Source organism: Gamsiella multidivaricata, assembly GCF_025024155.1.
Source record: "Gamsiella multidivaricata strain RSA 2152 chromosome Unknown BC939scaffold_34, whole genome shotgun sequence".
Taxonomy (NCBI): domain Eukaryota; kingdom Fungi; phylum Mortierellomycota; class Mortierellomycetes; order Mortierellales; family Mortierellaceae; genus Gamsiella; species Gamsiella multidivaricata.
The window spans coordinates 269,544-289,210 of NW_026251742.1; the positions used below are offsets into that span (position 1 = coordinate 269,544).

At 49.7% G+C, this 19,667-nt stretch overlaps 5 protein-coding genes across 5 annotated transcripts; 1 reads left to right on the forward strand and 4 right to left on the reverse strand.

The window, feature by feature from the left end:
* Positions 1–2,237: 2,237 nt before the first annotated feature.
* BC939DRAFT_477370 (uncharacterized protein) lies at positions 2,238–7,855 on the reverse strand (the record flags this gene model as incomplete). The annotated part of the gene is made up of 5 exons (XM_051558668.1): positions 2,238–5,477; positions 5,590–5,842; positions 5,933–6,056; positions 6,150–6,254; positions 6,355–7,855. The coding sequence occupies 5 exons, from the start codon at positions 7,853–7,855 to the stop codon at positions 2,238–2,240; spliced, it is 5,223 nt and encodes a 1,740-aa protein (XP_051412034.1).
* A 2,010-nt stretch (positions 7,856–9,865) lies between these two features.
* BC939DRAFT_477371 (uncharacterized protein) lies at positions 9,866–10,540 on the reverse strand (the record flags this gene model as incomplete). The annotated part of the gene is made up of 1 exon (XM_051558669.1): positions 9,866–10,540. One exon carries the CDS (start codon positions 10,538–10,540, stop codon positions 9,866–9,868), a length of 675 nt encoding a protein of 224 aa, XP_051412035.1.
* A 620-nt stretch (positions 10,541–11,160) lies between these two features.
* On the forward strand, positions 11,161–14,392 carry BC939DRAFT_167884 (uncharacterized protein). Its single transcript, XM_051550337.1, has 4 exons — positions 11,161–11,403; positions 11,520–12,193; positions 12,291–13,548; positions 13,682–14,392. The coding sequence occupies exons 1-4, from the start codon at positions 11,270–11,272 to the stop codon at positions 14,289–14,291; spliced, it is 2,676 nt and encodes an 891-aa protein (XP_051412036.1). The 5' UTR covers positions 11,161–11,269; the 3' UTR covers positions 14,292–14,392.
* A 120-nt stretch (positions 14,393–14,512) lies between these two features.
* On the reverse strand, positions 14,513–16,247 carry BC939DRAFT_529138 (uncharacterized protein; the record flags this gene model as incomplete). Its single annotated transcript, XM_051561494.1, has 1 exon — positions 14,513–16,247. Exon 1 carries the CDS (start codon positions 16,184–16,186, stop codon positions 14,513–14,515), a length of 1,674 nt encoding a protein of 557 aa, XP_051412037.1. The 5' UTR covers positions 16,187–16,247.
* A 180-nt stretch (positions 16,248–16,427) lies between these two features.
* Positions 16,428–19,655, reverse strand: BC939DRAFT_452268 (uncharacterized protein). Its single transcript, XM_051555784.1, has 9 exons — positions 19,167–19,655; positions 18,912–19,021; positions 18,711–18,816; positions 18,516–18,622; positions 17,995–18,428; positions 17,828–17,909; positions 17,384–17,719; positions 17,092–17,275; positions 16,428–16,948 (listed from the first exon to the last, which is right to left on the reverse strand). Exons 1-9 carry the CDS (start codon positions 19,458–19,460, stop codon positions 16,709–16,711), a joined length of 1,893 nt encoding a protein of 630 aa, XP_051412038.1. The 5' UTR covers positions 19,461–19,655; the 3' UTR covers positions 16,428–16,708.
* Between the last annotated feature and the right edge of the window lie 12 nt (positions 19,656–19,667).

Genomic DNA, 19,667 nt, shown 5'->3' on the forward strand with positions numbered 1-19,667 from the left:
CTTGAGTTGAATTGATGGCTGTTGCTGTTATTGACGATCGGCGACTGTTGATAATTTGGAGCCAGGGTAAGAATATGGTAGACGGCGTTCACTGGAATAAAGGCAAAAGAGCGGAAGGCAGTATATGCGGATCTAGCGGAATGGGTTGGAGGAAGGGAGGGAGGGAGGGAGGATAAAGCCGTAAAGAACGTTTGTGCTACGTTGTCCAGTACACAGCAGACCCGCTGCGATACACACCAACGTGGGGGTTGCGAGAACCTCGCAGTAGCACGGATATGGATAGTCATTGTATGATGCGCGCAAATGCTCTCAAAGCGTCACCCGACCTTGCGCATGCAATCGACAGGCCCGAGGAAAGATCAGATCGGCCATGACATTGCACGAATACCATTAAAAAACTGGAAGGACAGGAAAATAATGATCTACACTGATGACCATCATCCCTCGGCCGATTTCTACGAGTCCAAAGATCAGCTCACACATGCGATTTGCAGCAACATCATGACCATCCATGCTCAAGCAAACACAGTATTAAGAAGACTGCGAGCCGATACTGCAACCAATGCCTGTGTGAGGAAAATAACAAGGAATTACAGGCGTATCCTTTTTCAACGCGCATCAGACCATTCCAATAAGCAACAGCATCCGGTCAGGCATGCCGACTTTTATGGATCAGGTTGCTTTGGTTTATGCCGACCAGCAGCAGATGTATTTCCTGCGCAACATCACCGAGATAGTAGAGAAGGTATGACAAAGTAACCCAGAGTAGGCGAACGGTGCAGGTGCATGCATTATCCGGTCCATCGACTTGAAAGCCTGTTCAGGCTCCTGAACTCCTATCTCCCAGCCTTCGAGCAAATGGCGTTAGTGTCAGAGAGCAACTTCAAGGGCATGCGTTTTACCATAACCGAGTATATGCTTATACAGACCATGTTTGCTGATCGCGACCACGTCAAGCAGGATATGGTCGTCAATGTATTGGGAGGGAATAAGGCACAGGTACTGGATCAACTGCCGAAACACCCGGGAGACTTGTTCTTTAGCCTCTTCTTTCTCCAAAGGCTGGACTACACACAAATATACATTCCTTGTCGACCCCCCACCGGTGCACCTAAACTCTACAGCCATGCTTTCTTCACATTCTAGGACCAATAATTACAATAAGCATGTGGCGAATGTCCAGCAAAACGAGAGATTATACTGATATACTGAGTGCGTGGGCCTGTCAAATTTCTTCAAGGATGAGTTGCTAGTGCTCGGAAGAGTACAAAATAGACAAAGAAGAAGGAGCCGAGTGGAGTTTCCGTGCCGAACACAACGAAGCAGAAGCTAGAGGAGGATATTAAGGTTGTTCTGGAGGACGAAAACAAGGACCCTGTTCTGCACCAGCAGTTCAGAAGAAGAGGGTAATACGCGCAAAAAAGGTAAAAAATAAATAAAAAAATAAAAAATAATAATAGTAACGACATATCGTTATTACAGTGCAGCTAGGTGGTGGCCCATAACATGCTCATAGTCCGTGCTGATGGATGAAGGATCTCTATAACGTGCTACCAATACGGTACCTTAGGAAAGGTCAATGTCCGGGTCATCTAGTGCCAACAATGCAGCCAGGAGAAGGATCGAGGCCTTAACGTTGGGCACAATATGGTTCGCACCGCCCTCCGTCTCATAGAGCGCCAGGAGTGACCTTCAGAGCTGACGCGCCCACAGCAACAACAACGCCAAGCGCCGTGTAGAGCGGCAGCGTAGACACGGTGGGGATGGAAAAAAAGCTGTACCTTATTACAGAAAATTGCCTTAAAACTTAGTTGGACGGAGCCTGAGGATACGAATAACATGGCGCGTCTATTATTATTAATATTTTTTCTTCAATAACTCGATAATATACAATATAAGCTACTACATCGAAAGGCGAATGAGAAAACAATGCAAAACGCAGTATATGCGAAACGTAATATATGAACGGTTTCTTGGATGCCTCGACGATTCACGCGCATGGAAATCAACCCATCTCTGCCCTGCCCTCTCTCGCCAATCCTGAGATGCGTGTCCTGCACAGCAGGACTACTGTGCTTACTGTGTTGCCGAGCGATGGCGGGCTCTCATGTCTGCGTCCCCTGTAATCGGTGCCATCGGTGAAAGCACGCGCATGGCCAGAGGTGATACCTGCTCGCCGACTACCACTGAGTGAGATAGACCCATCTCAAAGGCTGGAAATGGAGGCAACTGGCAGCTCATGGTCTATTGTGGATAGCAGGTGATGAGCTGGAGGACAGCCCTGAAGTGCTGCTATCGAAGCCATTCTCCAGTTGCGCACCCTGAATGCCAGTTTCATTGTACTTGATTCCAGAAGAGTTCGCGTCCGTTATTGGCATTGGGGACACAGTACTCGGTGGTAGATTGGCAGCTTGTCGGTGTTGCGTGCGATGCTGGTAGGAAATCCGATCTTTCTCGCTCTGGTGAACCGAAACATGAGAAGAACTAGGCTGAAAAGTTCGGCTGGGCAGAGGCGCCATATCGGGAACAGCATAAGTCACCACCTCTTCGTACCCACCCGAGCGTATCCGTTCATCTTCCAACTGGCATGGATAACGCTGATCAACATGATATATATTTGGGGTTTCCTGTTGCTGAGACTCCTGTTGCTGAGACTCCTGTTGCATGGTAATTGCTTCGGAGCACCATTGCTCTGCGGAGGTCTGACGAGAGTTGGATCGAGTGCTATGCAGGATAGCATTCTGTAGATTATCCTGGTGCACTTGCGCCGCCTTTATGGAGTCGCATGCTTCTGAACGCTGCGGATTATACGATTGCCCAATCGGGGTTGATCTGCCGGGTATTCCATCAAGTTGCTTGCCCACATCAGTGTTGCCAGGGGCCAGCCTAAGCTGATCTGATTGAAAAGAGGTTGAACTGGAAAGTGGTGTCATTGGTCGTGGTCCCGTAACGCAGCTCGAAGATCGGTGGTCACACACAGGATCCACATGGGTGGGCTCGATGTGAGGAAGTGTAGGTGTACAAAAGATCTCAGGAGTCAAGTAAACCTCTGGGGAGCAAGGCTCATCTGGCTGCACCAATGCTTGTTCATGCATCCGCGACTCTGAATCAAGATACGGCGAACCTATTTGGGACACTAAAGGGAACTCTGGGCCGGAATACATCCTGGCGTCTTCTATGCTTGCATTGCGAGACAGGACAGCCCGAGTCATGGGTGATGCAGGGCAGGGCTGCCGTCCGTACTGAATTTGCGATATTCTTGGACCCTCCGGAACAAGAATCTTGGAGTCGGCGCCTTGCTGGTCCTGAGGAAATTGGATTGAAGACGACCCTGACTCCAGCTCTGACGACTGAGCTGAAGCCAAGTCCCGGTTCTGCACAGGATGTTCTTTTTGTGAAGCATAGCTCTCTGAACTCGCGACCACGCTTGCCATCAGAGCTGTAGTGTGAGCACATGTGACGAGATGTGCATCATCATGATTTTCGTACTGACTGGAGCCCCATGCATGCTGCATAGACCCGTCTTGTGAAACACTGGACTCCCGAGACTGACCCCACGATCCATAGGCAACCTGCTTTTGAGACTGAGACTCCTGTGTAGATAATGATGCCTCCGTTGAAACATTCCGAGAGCGAGCGTCCTGATCGAGATAGTACTCGTCACGGATAGCCTTGGCAGTCTGCACATCTTCGTGCGAGTCGAGGGTGAAAGAGTTGATGGTAGAGCTTGAAATATTAGACTGGTTCTCCCAAGGCTTGACGAACGAGTTGACTGTGGCAGGGGAAGACAGAGCTATGGTAACTTGATTGCGAGATGGACTTGAAGTGGACGACCGATTGCGGCTGCCACTAGGTTTAACGCATCCCTCAGGTCCAATTCCCTCCACAGCTGGAGTATCGTAGTGGAACAGGGCGTCCGGAACGGAAGGTGTCATGTTTAGTTGGTCAGTTTCGTGGCGACACTCCCGAAAAACCCGCTTCCCTTGTGCCTCTATGCTAGAGGTGCCAGACTGGGATGTCGGCGAGGATGCGCGAGAGGGTATTCTTGAGGCTGGCGCTGAGGACGGGGTCGAGTTTGTGGCTGATAAGACTGGTGATCCAGGGTTGGAAGATGCACATCGGGTCATCTTCAGCATGCCAAGGTTAGGTGACATGGGTCCTGGAGATACCGTCATAACTCTAGTGGATCCAATGCTCGACTTTCGAGACTTGCTGTCAAAGACGTGCTTAAAAGACTCCAGACTTGATCCGCTAGACTGGCGTGATAAGGATCGAGCACCGCCAGAGCTCATTGAACCAGCAGGGGAGGCCGCTTCTTCAGGACTGTCCATTGTAACGCTCTTGCCTGACCGAGGAGTCGTCGGCAACATGCGAGGACTGACACTAATCTTGTTGACGGGAGTAGCGTTGGAGGTATGGCTAGGAATGGCGATCGAAAGCCTGGCTAGTGTCTTGCGGAGACCCAACTTTCCAGGCTTCGATTTGCTTGCCTCCGCCCTGATAGAATTTGGCTGTGATGTGCCAACCGAACGGGTCATGTCAAAGTCTTGCTCTTCGTTGGCATCCTGGACAGTGGGTGCCTGTACTGATCCGTGTCGAGTTTGCGACGCAGCTTCGGGTTTATCGGTTCCTGAACTACTAAATGAGGCATGTTCACTTAACATTAAAGGCGTTGGCGACCTGTCTAGCGGAGAAGTCGACACAGATGGAGGAGCGGATGGTAAAAGTGCAGAGTAATTCACTGGGTGTAGTTTCGCCGTAGACGCTATATCCGAAGCAGCGAGGGTGCTGTTTGTATCAGGATTGACGACGAACAGGTTGCCAGCCTGCGAAAAGTCTAACACGCTCGTGGGCGAGTCTGGGTCTTTAAGTGGCGAACGTCGTGTAATCGGGCGGGATGCACTGGTGGCCGATGGTGGCCCTTCCGTTGTTGGTTTACCAGAGTAAGTCGAGGTGGAAGTGGCAACACTGCTGCTGGAAGCGCTGAATGTAGGCGATATTTTTGTGCTGGCACTAGGTCCTACCGACTGTGAGGGAGTAGCGCTGGTCTTCTTTTTGGAGAACACTCCCGTTTTGTTCTTTTTGACTGGCTCGTCTTCATGCATGGGGAAGGCGAAATCTTTGGGTATCCTTGGTGGAGGGTCAGACCACGATGAGGCATGGGTGATATAGATCGGAAGCTCGACCGTTAGAGCCTTACTCATGGATGCCATAAGACTCACTTGCACGAAGAACTGAACGTGAAGATGTGTGGTGTTACGCAGGGAATAAACACCCGAGGGGATATAAACTGGGAGAACAACGACTCGGGAATCATCATTGCCAAAGGCGTAGTCTTCACCTTTGTAGATGATCTCGCTGTAGTTTTTGACGCTGTCCTGATCACGGACTCCCATCATTGACGACTGATTGCTAATGCTTGATCGCTTGTTGGAGACGGCTATATGTCTCCAGAGTGAGAGCTTGATGCCCATGATCTGCAACAGTTTATAGAAAACGTGTGTATTAATATAGTGCGAGACAACCGCATACTCGATATTAACAATATGTGCCGTGCCATGCCATCGTGAATGGTTTCCAGGATAGTACCTTTTTCTTGGTGAGGTTCTTTACACCAACGTTGACATATACAATCCCTCCGGAGCTGACCATGGTCCTTGTCAATTCGGCATACATTTCCAAGCTGCCCTCCCCTCCCATGAACAGCCTCTTGCTCGTGTCGGCCTTGACCGACTTCCTGCGCGCCTGCGTGATATCATCCGTTGTCCATGTTTCGTAGATGAAGACTTCACGCGTGTGGTTCACAGTCTCTTTGTGATGATGAGTCTTCGTTAACGCAATGCTATGGTGTACAGTTATACCAAGAACTGTTAGGCCATCTCATAGGTTTTACTAGACATTGCTTTTGCTTTCCAGGCATCAACTCGCTTACGCTGAAGCAACATATCTAACTTGGCCCAACTTCGAGTCATATGAATTGGGAAGGGTGTCCTGAATATTTAGGCGAAAAGGGAAGATTGTGCGACCCTTCCTCGCCATCCAGTATCCCTCGGCGTCTAATGTTCGACCGTACAGAGCAATCGATCAGAATTTACAACGGCATGAATGGTGTTTTGAATAATATATAAGCAGTAGTTCCTTTTACCCACCTGCGTCGATATTTTCTTGTACCGCCTGAGAAGGATGGTGCATATCCTGCAAACGAAGGACTGTCTTATGAAACACTTTAGGCGCGAGATGATCCTTGGTCAATGCTATTCGCAAAAGGAACATAGATCGAGGTAAAACACATTAGCGATCTCCAATATATAAAGCTGGAGCAGCACGCTTGCCATTGTAGCTGCATCTTCTCACCTTCATATCCCAAAAGCTCGATGACCATATCTGCCAACATGACTGAGCGGGATGATGAGCATTGAATTTCAAGTCTGCCAGACAGCTCACCACCAGCATTGAAGAACGGTCTGTCGAAGATAAGCTGGATGCGGACCTTGCCAGATTTGGAGGCCATCTTTCCAGGCATTGGTGGCACCTCTTCATTCGCCGGAATTGCTGAGAGCGTGATTTGACGCGAATAAGAATGGGCCTGGGCCGCTCTGGCCTTAGTCTGCGCAATAAGAGAATTGCTAGCCGCGCTCCAATGAAGATCAGATCCTGACTTTGCGAGATTGCAGAGAGGCGCGGTACTGGCGCTGTGATGACCGCTCCTGATGGGCGACATAACAAACTGGGTAGTCGATCCTTGAAGAGCAGACATAGGTCGCGCGACTTTTTCTGACATTACAGGCGATCCTAGTGGAAATGTGGAGTATGTGCTGGCACGATTGGGATGTTGGGATACCTGTTCCTCGGTGATAAAAGTAGCAGGTTCTGTTGCAAACAAAGACTCCGAGGGCTTGGGCAAGCTGAGAGTGGGCGCATCGGGATTTGCCGTGGGCAACTGCGTAGTTGCTGATGGCTCCGGGAAGATGGGCGCAGGCTGCGTGGCAGAGAAGACAGATGGGGAGGGAGCCGTAGGTAGCTGGTCGCGGGGGATCGCAAATCGATTCTGATGCATAGATCCCAAGTTCAAGGACCGCTGAGGTTGCAGTTGCTGTGATCGAGGACTCTGTGAGACAGAGGCGTATGCGCTGTGATAAGTCGAGTGCTGATAGGGAGGGCCATAGTAGCCTTGCTGCTGCTGGTGTTGATATTCCTGCGTGTTAGGATGCTGTGCACTTGCATTTACTTCACGGTAATAACGGGATTGCTGTTCATACTGTTCATATTGTTCATATTGTCGCTGTTGTTCGTGGTAGTTGTGCTCCGGATATCTTGAATGCTGCGGTCGGGGATATGACTGGTAGTGTCGTAGCTGTCCTGGTGGTGCTGAATGAGAGACATGCATGCTGCTGGATCGTAGAAGGGCGGGTTCGTTTTGTGGAATGCCAGGCGCTTGTCCCACCATAGTGGTATCAGATGCAGCTGAAGGCATTCCTTTGGCGTCGTATCCTTGGTACGATAGAGGGAAATGCTGATCTAGTGATGAGTATATGCTCTCCGGCTGTCGTGGCTGAGGCTGTTGGAAATGGACCGGTTGCTGTCTCTGTGCGTAAATGGGCTGGATATGCATCTGTACTAGCGAATTCCGCTTCTGTTTCTGTTTCTGTTTCTGATCCAGACTCAATTGCTGGTGCTGGTGCTGGTGCTGGTAGTGTGTGCCGTGAAACTGCTCCTGTGTTGGTGACCAGGTAAGCGACGGTGATATCATGGCCTGCGGAGACATGGCCGAAGATGAGGAGCGACGGCCAACACTCGAGCGGTGCTCTAATATCAAATCGTCCTGTTGGCGAGCCAAGACATCTTTGTCGCCCATGCTTTAGCAACGACCCTCAGAGGATTCTCGATATAGGGTATGGCGTTTGTGTTGGTCAATGAAATGTCTTTGGACTCGAGAAAATTCAGGACAGGGCGTTGAGATGCATTGCACACAACAGTGCTTGATGAGACGCTTAACTGTTGTGAAATGAATATGTCGTGGGCGATTGTCTTCTGAGTAAGGTCGATACGCTCTATATAAGTTTGAAGCAGGTACAAGGGCGAATTAGTATTCGAACACCCGTTCAATAAAACGATATGGGAAGGACGATAGAGAGATATGAAGAAATGTATGGAAGATGTATGTATGCGCGCACAGTGTGCTCATTGTTTATCCAAGTGCAATCGTACGTGGGTTTTGGAGGATGCCGTTGCTGTCCAGACCAAAGCTCCTGGTTGTTGATGCTTTTGTTGTTATTGTTGGGGTGTTGATAAGTGCCTCGTTAGCTGTTCTGACGACAGAGTAACGATGACACGGAGAGCAGCCGAATGATTCTGGGCTTTAGATCGGGCGCGGTAAAATGAAAGAGTCCAGCTGTCCCACGCAGCCTAGTCCCAAAGAAGCAAGGAACAGCAGCAATCAGCTCATGTTAGTGCACTCCTTCTTTTCGCGGGCGATTGAAAGATCGAACACACGTAGAGGCAGGTCGTTGTGTTGGACTTCACATGCGGCAGCTATCCATGCATCCATCCTTGCCCACGATCGATTGCACGGTTATGTCGTTGTTTTTCCTTCTTTTCAATGATGAAATCCTCCCCTTGTGCATCTGCAAAGGTCCAGCGAATATCTTCATGGTTTTCATACCCTCCTCTCTCTCTCTCTCTCTCTCTCTCTCCCCTCCTCCTCCCCCCCTCCCCTGGATACGACAGTTGATCTGCAGAGTCGTCCAGGGCTAGCCAAAGCTCAGTGCCCCCAATGAATTCGAGGCGAGGTGTCGATCATGTCATCAGCTCAGACTTGGAGGGTACTGCAGTCCCTGAGAACCCTGTGAAATTGCTGGGCTCATTTTTAGAGCACGACCGCCGTAGGTTACGTGAACGGACAGCAAAGGCTTACGGATGAGGGCACTTGGTTGCAGGGATGGGCAGGGATGGGCAGGGATGGGCCGGGATGGGCCGAATGGCGGTCTGAATGAAAGGAGTCGTGGTTCGGTGGAGGCAGATCCGGAGGGCGGTGTGGACGAGGAAGACTGCTGTCGTGCACCCGGAGAGACTGGCGGGCAGGGAAACGAGGCGTGAGCAGAGGCGCCTGCTGGGTCTGGTTAAAAGGGCGGCGGACAAGGCGGCTGTCTGGCACGGGGGGGGGAGTGCTGTCTCTCGCAGAAGTCTCTCGCAGAAGTCTCTCTGCCTGAGACATTTTTCTGCCTCTTCTGCCTCTTCTGTCTCTTCTGTCTCTTCTGTCTCTTCTGCTCGACTGCCGCCGCTGGTCTCACTCTGACCTCGATCGGCATTTTGCATTTTGCATTTCCCTGCCAACGGGCGTCCCTCTTGCCGCCAAAACAGTGTTTCTTTCTTTTCTTTCTTTTCTTTCTTTTCTTTCATTCTTCCTTCCCTGTGGCTGTTCCTCCGCGGATGCACGTGTCCACCACCGCTGGGGGGACCCGCATTCTCTTCCCCCCCCCCCATGGCGCCCTTATTTGCTGCAAAGGCACATCAAACAATCGAATCCTACCCAATTGATTACGTCCTCCTGACAAGAACGACAGAGCCTAGGTGGGCCTGAGCATGGTACTGAAGATAATGGGATCCTGTCCTGACAGGACAAAGTAAAGGCATCCAGCATTCTCGATCATCTCTCGGGGGGCCTCAGCATACGACTTGCAAGGAACCCCTCGAGTGGATGGAGACAACCGGAGATGGCCAATGGACTACATGGATGGAGGATTGGAGGAGGAACTGCGGTCTAGATGCTTTCCCTCAGAGCCTTGTAGGCTTACACATGGTGTGCATTATTCTTTTATTTTCATACTATTACACTATTACACAAGTATTGCTGCTTGCTTAGTAACTACAGCTCATAAGTCGGTGGGGAGCTTGGTCCGCGCTTGTCCTTCTGCTCTTCGTGCTCGATCAACAGCTGCTTATTCTTGCTTGATACGACAAGGTCCGTGATCACCAACACTGCCAACACACATCCCGCCCATGCTGCGCCCTTGTAGAGGCTGCAGAGACCATCCGCTGAGGCACAGACAGCCTTGGGAAGGAATGTAGTGAGGATATTAATGAGTTTTCCAAGCAGGCGGTAAATGTTGACCTCTTGGATGATAATAAAGCTCTTGAAGCCAGTGTGCAGTGCAAGATAGAGCATGATGATCGGCCGGACATAGGAGCTTGTCCTGAAGTGGACCTGAGCAAATCTCAGGTAGACACAAATGGTTTGGAGAACGCCCTTGAAGCCCGGACTGGTGGTGGATGGTTGGTGGATGGGGATACAGGTGATGAAGTACATGATAAAGATGACCGCCGGTGGCATGATGCGCTCGAGGCGGCTGTCTTTTGCTGGGTCTGAGGAGAGGTGGAACGGAAGCGGCATATCTCTGCTGGTGGCCATGGTTGTGGAGGCGATGTGGAGTATACAGGTGACGAGAGCCAGCAGGCCGAGGAAGATCTGGAAGATGTAGATGAGACGAGGGATATTGACCCTTGGCGGGTCCCGCAGCATATGTGACGATGGCGAAGGCATGGTGTGGTGTAGTTGCGGGGTTCGTTACAGCAGACGTTCCTTGAGGATGTTGTGGAGAGGTGAGTGGGCTCGAAGATGGATGGCGGCCGAGAAAGGAGGGCAGGGCAGGGGCGGGAGATGGGCCACCTTTTATACGAGCTCGATCCTATCATGGTGATGTATGTCGCACAGAGCGTATGTGTGTTTTGTTTGCTAGTGCGTGTGTGTGGATACGAGTGAATGGATGAGCGAGCGTGTGCATGCGTGTGGCTTTAGGCACAGTCCTCGAGGGAACCATACAAGCGCGGTGAAACGCGCGTGGTGGTACCAGGGGCAAGGCTGAAACTCAGTAGATTGCACATAGCGGTCTATAATAGTGCTCGGCGAAATAAATTTACGGGGATTTTCAATAGGGCATGACGAGGCGGGAAATGAAGAGCCTACGGCGATACCGAGGCGCACGGCTGTTTATTTTTTTTAATGCTGAGCACATCACTGACTCTGAAACAGGAATGTCTGCTCATGAGTGGTTCCTGAAAAAAATCTTGTTGCCACCAAAAAAAAAAAAAAAAAACGAGACCCCAAAGCCACGCAGAGTGACTGTCTGCTTTGTTTTCTTTCTGTCTTGGAAAGAGGAAGAGGGACCGACGGCAAAGTCCTGAAGCGACAACGACCTTACTTGACCCGTCAACCATCCTTATCCCTCCGCTCACGTCCAGGGTCTCTTTCCGCACCACTCGGAGACACTAAATGGCTCATCTAATGGCTGCAATAAACAGGAGGTCGTTCCTGTCAAACGTCGCTCTTGTCTCAAATCCCAGGCTTGTCCAACAGTGGAAGCCAGGCACACCCTGCCAAAGCACTCTTCGATCCTACTCTCGCAAGTAAGACATGTCATGGCGTTACCTTCGATATCATTGCCGCTCATCTTTGTTTTTCTTCCGCAGTGAAGATGCTGATACAATCAACCGCCCTGCTTTAATTACAATCCTGCGTATAGGGTAAAGACCAGGATCCAGATCGAGACCTCAGAACTGGAACACGAGATTCGGCAACTGGAAAAGACGATTATTGAACAAGAGCGGAAACTAGCGGCAAAGCGGACGTATGAAGAGTCTATTCGGGAATCCGAGCAACGCTCAGAGGCGGCAAAAGCTATCTACAAGAACCTGACATCCCCTGTCGCAACTACATCAGCTCCGAAGCAGATCTCTGGCAATCCCAATGCACATTCGTTTCTACCCGAGACCTTTCTTCAGGATCTAAAGCTCACTTTCCTGGATACCCGTGGCGCAAAAGATGATGCGATCAGGCAGTTGCAGAGCGGTCTATCATCGACAAAGGAGCTGCTTGCTGCGACATCTGGAGCTAAGGATGGCCAGGAATCGGAAAAGGAGGCCAAAGAAGATTCATCAGGCACCATAGCGACAGCTGACAAGGATGCCAACGCTTTAGCTTTGGAGCGAGTTGGAAAAGTGGGTATCGACAAGTGGAACCAACTGATCTACGTAAATGCCCTTGAAAGAAACTCCAACAATGCTGAGCAGGTCATGCAGATGATGGAGGACGTCGGAGTCCAGCCCAACATGGAATCGTTCAGTTACCTTATGGAGGCGTACGCCAATTCAGGTGAATTGAAGAAAGCGCAAGACACCATTGAGCTCATCCTGAAAAGTAAGTTACGCCCAGGATGGTTGGGATATTTTCGTCACTCTGGAGCCAGAGAGATCAGTCGGCTAAATCATCTCTCCTCCTTTATCCTCTTAAATAGGCGGTCTTGTCCCAGCCATACCGGCATACAACTCGCTTATGAAGATCCATGTCCGAAGACGAGATATTACGGGCGCATTCAAGGTTTTTGAAGCCCTCAAGAAGCACCACAGTCCGGATGTTGACGTGTTCACCAATTTAGTCAAAGGATGTTTACGAGCAGGGGAGTATGATCTTGGCTGGAAAGTTTTTGACCAGATGCAGCGCAGTGGAGCGACACCCGTGGAAAGCACCTACAGTCTTATGATTCATGCCTGCGCAAAGACGGACCAGGTCGAGAGGGCTCTCGATATCTTCAGGACCTATCCCAGTAGACACCTGCAGCCCACAGACGCCACCTTCAACAGCCTCATTCATGCCTGCGCGATGCGACCAGAGTACTTTGCGACGGCGTTTGCGCTTCTTAAGGAAATGCAGGACGTGTATGGATTCGAGCCCGATATTCTGACGTACAACACTCTGCTATTTGCGTGCTCAAAGCGACAAGATCTTTTGACGGCTCGTAGAGTCTTCCAGAAGGTGGTGCAGCTAGATAGCGAAGGCGTCTTGGCATTGGACGGCATCACTGTCACCAATTTTTTGTGGTGTATTACAGAGTGGAAAGACACAGAAGTGCATCTTCGGAACCGCAAGTACCGTCTGAGAAATCTGGAACATGGACAGATCCAGCTCGGTACAACAACGTCCTCTGTCATCCAGACCGCTCCAGCTGAGATTTCCATTCGCCCCCTATATTTTTTGCTCCCCGAGCGGCCCCCGAAGGACGAGCGAGAGGCACTGGCTGAAGGGGAGTCGGTCTTTTCATGGTTCGTCTCGCGATCTGCCGAACGCTTCCCTTTCCTGGAAACCGAAGCCAAACCTCTAATGCAAGGATTTGAGCAGGGAGAGGATTATTCTAGTTCTGACGTCGCTACCACCAACGACAGTGCCACAGATCTTTCTCTACCACGACTTTCGTTTCAATCACCTATCCGAACTCGACTCTTGAACGCCTATCTCGCCATGCATGTGCGTCATCAAGATATAGACAAATCGATCGTGATCTACAGGAAATATTTTGGCCATTTTATGCGCAAGCGTGACAGCTGGACCTATGCAACCATGCTGGAGGGCTGCTATTACTGGAAGAATGTCGACCTTGGCGCGGAGGTGTTCAAAGACTGGCGAGACTGGCGCAAGAGCACGGGCAAGTTGACCGAAAAGAAGACACGGCAAGCCGACTATCAATGCTACCGCCGCATGGTCAATCTACTAGCCAGGTATACAGCCACTATGCTATTTCTTCTTCATCGCAGTATCGACCACTGCCTAAATGTTGTTATTATGTTCCTGAGTCATATTCGTTCCGATCCCCGCTAACCAAAGTTTCTTTTTCTCTCTTGCTATCTACAGAACAAATCACCTGGACGAATCGATCGCTCTATTGGAAGAACTCTCCATCGCGGCGACGCCCACCAATACCCGCCTGCGTTCCGAAATAGCAGCCGCAGCCGCAGCCGCAGCGACATCCAAATCGTCGGAGGGACTGATTGCACTATCGTCAGCATCTACTATATCACCAACCACCACATCAAACGACGAAAGCGAGCTGACTTCATCGCTGTCGTTCCTAGATCCCATCCAAGACGAAGCAATTCTCCCTATTTACCCAAAGCTGAAGGATTTCCCGGTCGTCTATACCAAGACATGGGAGCTCGAGGATGAAGCCGCGCGTAAGATCCTACTGCGGCTTTGTCATGGCAAGCCCGACAGCGTCTCATCGTCGTCTTCTCGGTCTTCAGCCGAAGGAAAGCCCCTGCAGGGCGAGTCGGAGACTGAGGACTCGATATTACCTGACTATCAGGACAAGCGTCAGGCGCGGTACCAGAAGAGTATTCGCAATACCGCGATCAAGTGGAAGGGCGAGCATCCTCAAGAAAAGGGATTCTATGTCGGAAATCGGCGCTTCCGAGAGCTGGACCAGGATTTGTCAAAACGGAGTCAGGACCAACGAAGGCGCTAGTGATTTAATCAACGTTTCAATCTTATCTGCATTTTTTAGAACCCTGTTCGCCATAGAATTGTACAATATAGCATGCATTAACTGTAAAAGATGTATTCATGATCGATGCTCTACCTTCAAAGTATTCGGAGTGTTCTGTTCCTGACAATATGGCCTCATATAATGGTTCAAAAAGCTTTTTTATTCTTAATGCTCATGGTCGTTATTTGGCCATTTGTATTCTAGATTATTGATGTGCGTTGGGAAGAACCCATAATCAAACATGGGCTCGGGCCTGGGCTCAGCACTGGCAGTGTGCCACTCTCGATCGTTGCGGGGTCAAGTGGACCCTCGTCCGTTACAATAGAAACGAAGCAAGCCTCCTTTGCCCGTAATTGTCCTTCTCGCCTGCGTTCCTCTTTACGCTGGTGGCGATGGTGATCTCGGCTACGTTGATGATCCCGTTGCACGATTCCATATTGAGGGAAATAGTGTAATTCGTCTCTCAGTCCTGACCGATGCTGCTTCAGCCAATGACCCGACTGCTCGGCTGAGTAGAGGTCCCTGCGACAGTGTTGCTCTTGATATAGATCTGCAGACTGGCGGTGCCTCATTTTACGCCCTGGTTGCGTGGAAACTGCGCGTCTTGATCGGGTACACTTTTCGCTCGTTTCCGCCCCTTGATCGCTATTATGAGAAGAACACGAGGGATGTAGCGCGCGCGATGGCAAGAGAGGATGATGCCAGAGACAGGACAGTTCGAGCTTGCTATGCTCCGGATGCGCAGATGACGGCAGAAACGGATCAGGGGGGACACCCTTTTCTCCTCTGACAGGAACTGCAGCCTTGGTATTGTCTATGGCCTTTGTTGTCGAATCAAGAATCCCGACAGTTGCTGTCTTGCCCCCTAGTGCGTATGCTAGCTGCCATGGCTTGGCAACAAACGAAGGTCGCGCGTGGATTCCAAACAATTGTTTCTTGAACGGTTGGTATTGTTTTTGATTTTGTCCCATGCCGCTGTCTCTTGGATGCGCTCGGTGGCGACGCTCGTTTCCGTCATGAATTCTGTCAGCTACAACCAGCGGTCCGGGGATATTGTTACTATCGTAATACTTCGACTTGACTCCATCAATAGGTATACCCTGAATCTCAATGGCCGCCAACCTGTGCCCGCACTTTAACACCACGTCCTTCCGATCCAGCTTTCTTCCGCTCTCTATCCAACTTATGGCTATAGGCGCCAGAGAAACTGAGCTGTAGGAACTTGACCTATTCTCACTATAGCCACAGCACGGTTCATGTCCACCAGGAAGAATACCCTGTGTCCGCCCACTGCTGTCCTGGCGAGCCTTTTGCGCTCTGCGTTGCTGTCTTCTGCAGTACGCAAGGACAATCACCAATACGACTATACTCAAAGAGCCGACAAGCCCCGCGATGGCGGTGATCCATGAGGTGTTATAGTCCGAGACTGTCTGCAATAATATTGGCGTAGCTGTGGCTGTATAGGTTAGGGTGGATGACAATGGACATGGTAACGAGGAGGTGGGTCTTGATGCTGCGAAGGATGTGTCTGTTGACTGAGTCAGGGACAGTGATAAAGCAGTAGAGGACAATGATATTGTCAAGGTGCATAGTGACAACGTCGAATATGGCAAAGGCGATGAAGATGGAGATTGCAGCGGTGACAAGGTCGGAGGTGTGGATGGAGAGAGCGAGGGATTTGGCGAGGGATAAGGTGAGGGCGAGGGACTTTTCGAGGAAGAGGTAGGGAAGGACGATATGAGGAAGGTCCCCATTGTTTCTACAGGAGGAGCTATATGAGTCGTTAGAAGTGAAAAAGATGAATTTGAAGCCATCGACGACAAAGGTGTGGATAAAGGAAAACGAAGTGGAAGCGATAGAGGCGCCGACGGCATGGTCAGGAAAGCAATGGTTGATAGCTGTGAAAGTGCGCCTTATGGTCATATCACATCCACAATGAAAAAATAGATGTGCCACTAGGGATGCTAGCCTCTTCTACCAACACCATGTGGATCCCGATATGAAGAGTAGTCAGTGCTCACAAAAAATAGAAAATACCCCACCGGAAACCGGACCATCGTAGTCGACGCGGTGGCCCGGCCAATCAAATGGCACCATTAACTTTGTTGACTGATATGATATGTCAATTAGAGGTTTCTTTAATACCTTTCCCTACTCATATAGTCATATAGTCTATCCTGCTATCCGCTGAATTTCTTATGGTCCTTTGTTATGATCCGAAGGCTCTCGTGCCCAGCCTCATAGAAAACTTTGGCCTTTGTCATAGCGCTTTGACAATGTATATTCGGATGATAACAATTAAAAGCAATATCTTATTTCCCCAGAAGAGTACAGCACCGTACGCGGCCTCGACCATAGCCTATTCTTTCAACCTCTCGCTCCTTGCCCGTAATATGCTAATCGATTTTGACAGCGGAGTAGATTCTTCGGACAAACCAGTACGCGCTGATGAAGCCAGTCGTACCCGTCAAGAGTGCATAGATGATGCAGATCATTAGACTGTTGGTGAAATAAATCAGTCCTGGTACAAAGTGGTCAATCGAGAGCTGCTTCATAAAGAAGACCATGCTGTACAAAAAGATATAGACTGCCGAGAATGATGGCACAAAAAAACTCCGCCACCACCAATTGTAGTCCTAAATGAAAGGACAAAATAAGAGTTAACAGGTGGCTAAGTATTAAGATCCCTCTACAGACTGCAGCAGGAAACCGGAAGGAGATACGCGTACCGCTTCGCTTTCGCTTTAAAGACGGCATTCGTTTTAAAATGAACATTTACCTCTTCGCAAAGCTGGATATAGGTGATGACGACAGAGACCTCAACACAAGTGATCAGCAGAATCACAAAGACCAGGCTCAGAAATCCGAACATGTAGTAGTACTGGCCTTCCCAGATTGACTTAAGAATGTAGAAAAGCTCGATGAAGATCACGGCAAAAGGCAAAATAGCACCCATTACGATCCTATTGGAGTAAATATCAATGAACATGACAACCCATATTAAGATCACGTACTACACATGCGTGGTTTATGTTCACCAAAAAAGTGCTGTATTCTGCAAGAGCACTTACGAGTATCGAGGGCGCACGAATCGCACGGGCTCGGGAATCTGGCGTGGGATCTGGTTAGTCCGTCCAGGGTGCTCGATAACTGCCTTGCGTTGTCCGAAGAAGGCTCCAATGAGAGAGAGAGGGAGTGAGATGCCGAACCACATCACCGCCAGAGCAAAGAACGTTCCAAATGGGATGGCATTCGACGAGTTTTTGGACCAGACAAACAAGTTGAGCATGAAGACGAGGGTCATCAAAAAACCAGGCACCAATGTCGCTGTCACGATGGCATTTTTGGTCCAGGACGTTCCACGGAAGACCTTATAGAGACGAGCTGAATAGTATCCTGCAAATGCACTACGTCCCAATATTTATGAACAAGAAAATAAATAACTGTTAGCATTATCGAACGTCGTTAAACAAGAGCATATAGGGAGCACAAGGTAGGGATTGGTATGTCCTTACCCAGCGAACACAAAGAGAAACAATCCGAATGACACAAATCCGCCTCTGTAAGATGGGTTCAAAATTCCTAGGAGGGCAAAGACTATAACAAGCATTTAAGGAAATTGTTAACTAACACTGCCTTGATTGCTGTAAGCAGTTCGATATGTAATATTCCTTCAGCTTACTGATGGTAGTGAAGGCCATGACAAGGACCTGCACTCCTGATCCAAGGATAGCGCAGAGTAAGGAAGAGTATTTCGGCGTTCTGAATACATCACCATGAACTAGCTTCCAACCCGAACCATCATCCTGATCATCTTTCATCTCCTCCTCGTTGTAGATTGCAATGTCCTTCCTCAGCGACCTCATCATGATGAGGGCAACCAGTCCTGCCAGGAACACCATGATGACGATCGAATTGACGATCGAATACCAATGGATCTGAATATCGGTGTTGATAAGGTACAGGTTCCAGCGGTTGTTCCAGGTCACTTCTTTGTCCTCGATCCATTGTACAGAGTATGTGTACTGAATATCCACTTCCTTATCCGAGACTGTCTGGAAAGCTCCAACTTTGAGAGGATCCTTAGGGCAAGAGTCATTGTCCCCTTGATCGATTCTAATTTGATGTCAAAATGGTGGCTTTAGTCAACCGGAAAGCTAAATGTTGCATGTCGATTAGCTGATCATTTAGGCGAGCACTTACGAGTATGGAGATACCTCAAAGCCAACAATCAGCTTTCCGCCGGATGGGCCTGGTTGACTCTGATAGAGGATGCGGATCGTAACATGATTGTGAATGTTACTTTTCGACTGTTGCGGAAAAAGAGAGGAAATGATGATGTTAGAGTGAGGGACCCGGTAGGCCGTTTACAGGGACATTTAATGAGGCAGTTCTTACCCACTTGACCTTGCCTAAAGGAAAACCTGCTCTATACCGCCACTGCTTGATAGCCCGGCCATCTCCTAGATTATATCGCGTTGCCCCAGGCAAGTTGTCCACGATCCTACGATGTGTAAACCAGACACACAACAAAGATGAGCGATATACACAGCAGTTGAGATTGAAACAAGATCCTGATCAACTCCAAAAGGCACTGACCATTCCACGCTGTAGTCGTTCGCAATGAAGTCCCTTGCAAGAGCCGCGTCCTCGGTCGACACGCGCTTTGTGCATAGAGTCTTGCAATCGATATCTCGACCAACAACCAACTAGTCAAAGCAGTGTTATTCATTTGAATCCGTATGTGAGCAGTGGGCGATAAATTTAGACCGCCGGGGCGGTACTTGTTACTCAATTCTCATTAGGGTCTTCAGATCACACTTTCGTTTGGAAGATGATCTCCTCCTGCATTACCTCATAGTCTGATGTCGAGATACGATCGCCTCTTAGGACCTCGCCCAGGTTGAGCCATGCCTTCTTTGCATCCTTCGGTGGGGGACACACAAACGGCAGGTCTGCATAGGCGTATGGCAAAGGCGACTTTTCTGAAAAGATCTTATTCACATATAAGGGTACACGGTCCCCCTCGTGAAAGACTGTTGGACTAATGCCTGGGATATAGAAGGCGGTTCCAAATGATGGTAGAGAGGAGAGGGCAACGAGCGCTGTGGCCAAGACGGCAGAGGCGCCCGCACGAAATGAGACCATGACTTTTTATGTGCAGGGATATGTAGATACCGAGACGGAGCAGGGGACAGGTCTGACTTGGTAGTATGTTCTAAACCTCACTCGGTTAGAAATGAAGTGATTCGGCGAGGATGATAATAAAGCAGATGTGGATGTGGATGGATGATGAATGCGTTCGTTGACTTGGGACGGGCCACAAGGAGAACGGCTCCAAACCCCTTAACACCG

Coding starts and splice junctions, on each gene's coding strand:
- BC939DRAFT_167884 (XM_051550337.1), top strand. CDS start 11,270: ATGGCTCATCTAATGGCTGCAATAAACAGGAGGTCGTTCCTGTCAAAC. Junction 11,404..11,519: donor CTTCGATCCTACTCTCGCAA/GTAAGACATGTC, acceptor TCCTGCGTATAG/GGTAAAGACCAGGATCCAGA. Junction 12,194..12,290: donor CATTGAGCTCATCCTGAAAA/GTAAGTTACGCC, acceptor CCTCTTAAATAG/GCGGTCTTGTCCCAGCCATA.
- BC939DRAFT_452268 (XM_051555784.1), bottom strand. CDS start 19,460: ATGGTCTCATTTCGTGCGGGCGCCTCTGCCGTCTTGGCCACAGCGCTC. Junction 18,817..18,911: donor AACGACTACAGCGTGGAATG/GTCAGTGCCTTT, acceptor TACACATCGTAG/GATCGTGGACAACTTGCCTG. Junction 16,949..17,091: donor ATATCCAGCTTTGCGAAGAG/GTAAATGTTCAT, acceptor CCTTTCATTTAG/GACTACAATTGGTGGTGGCG.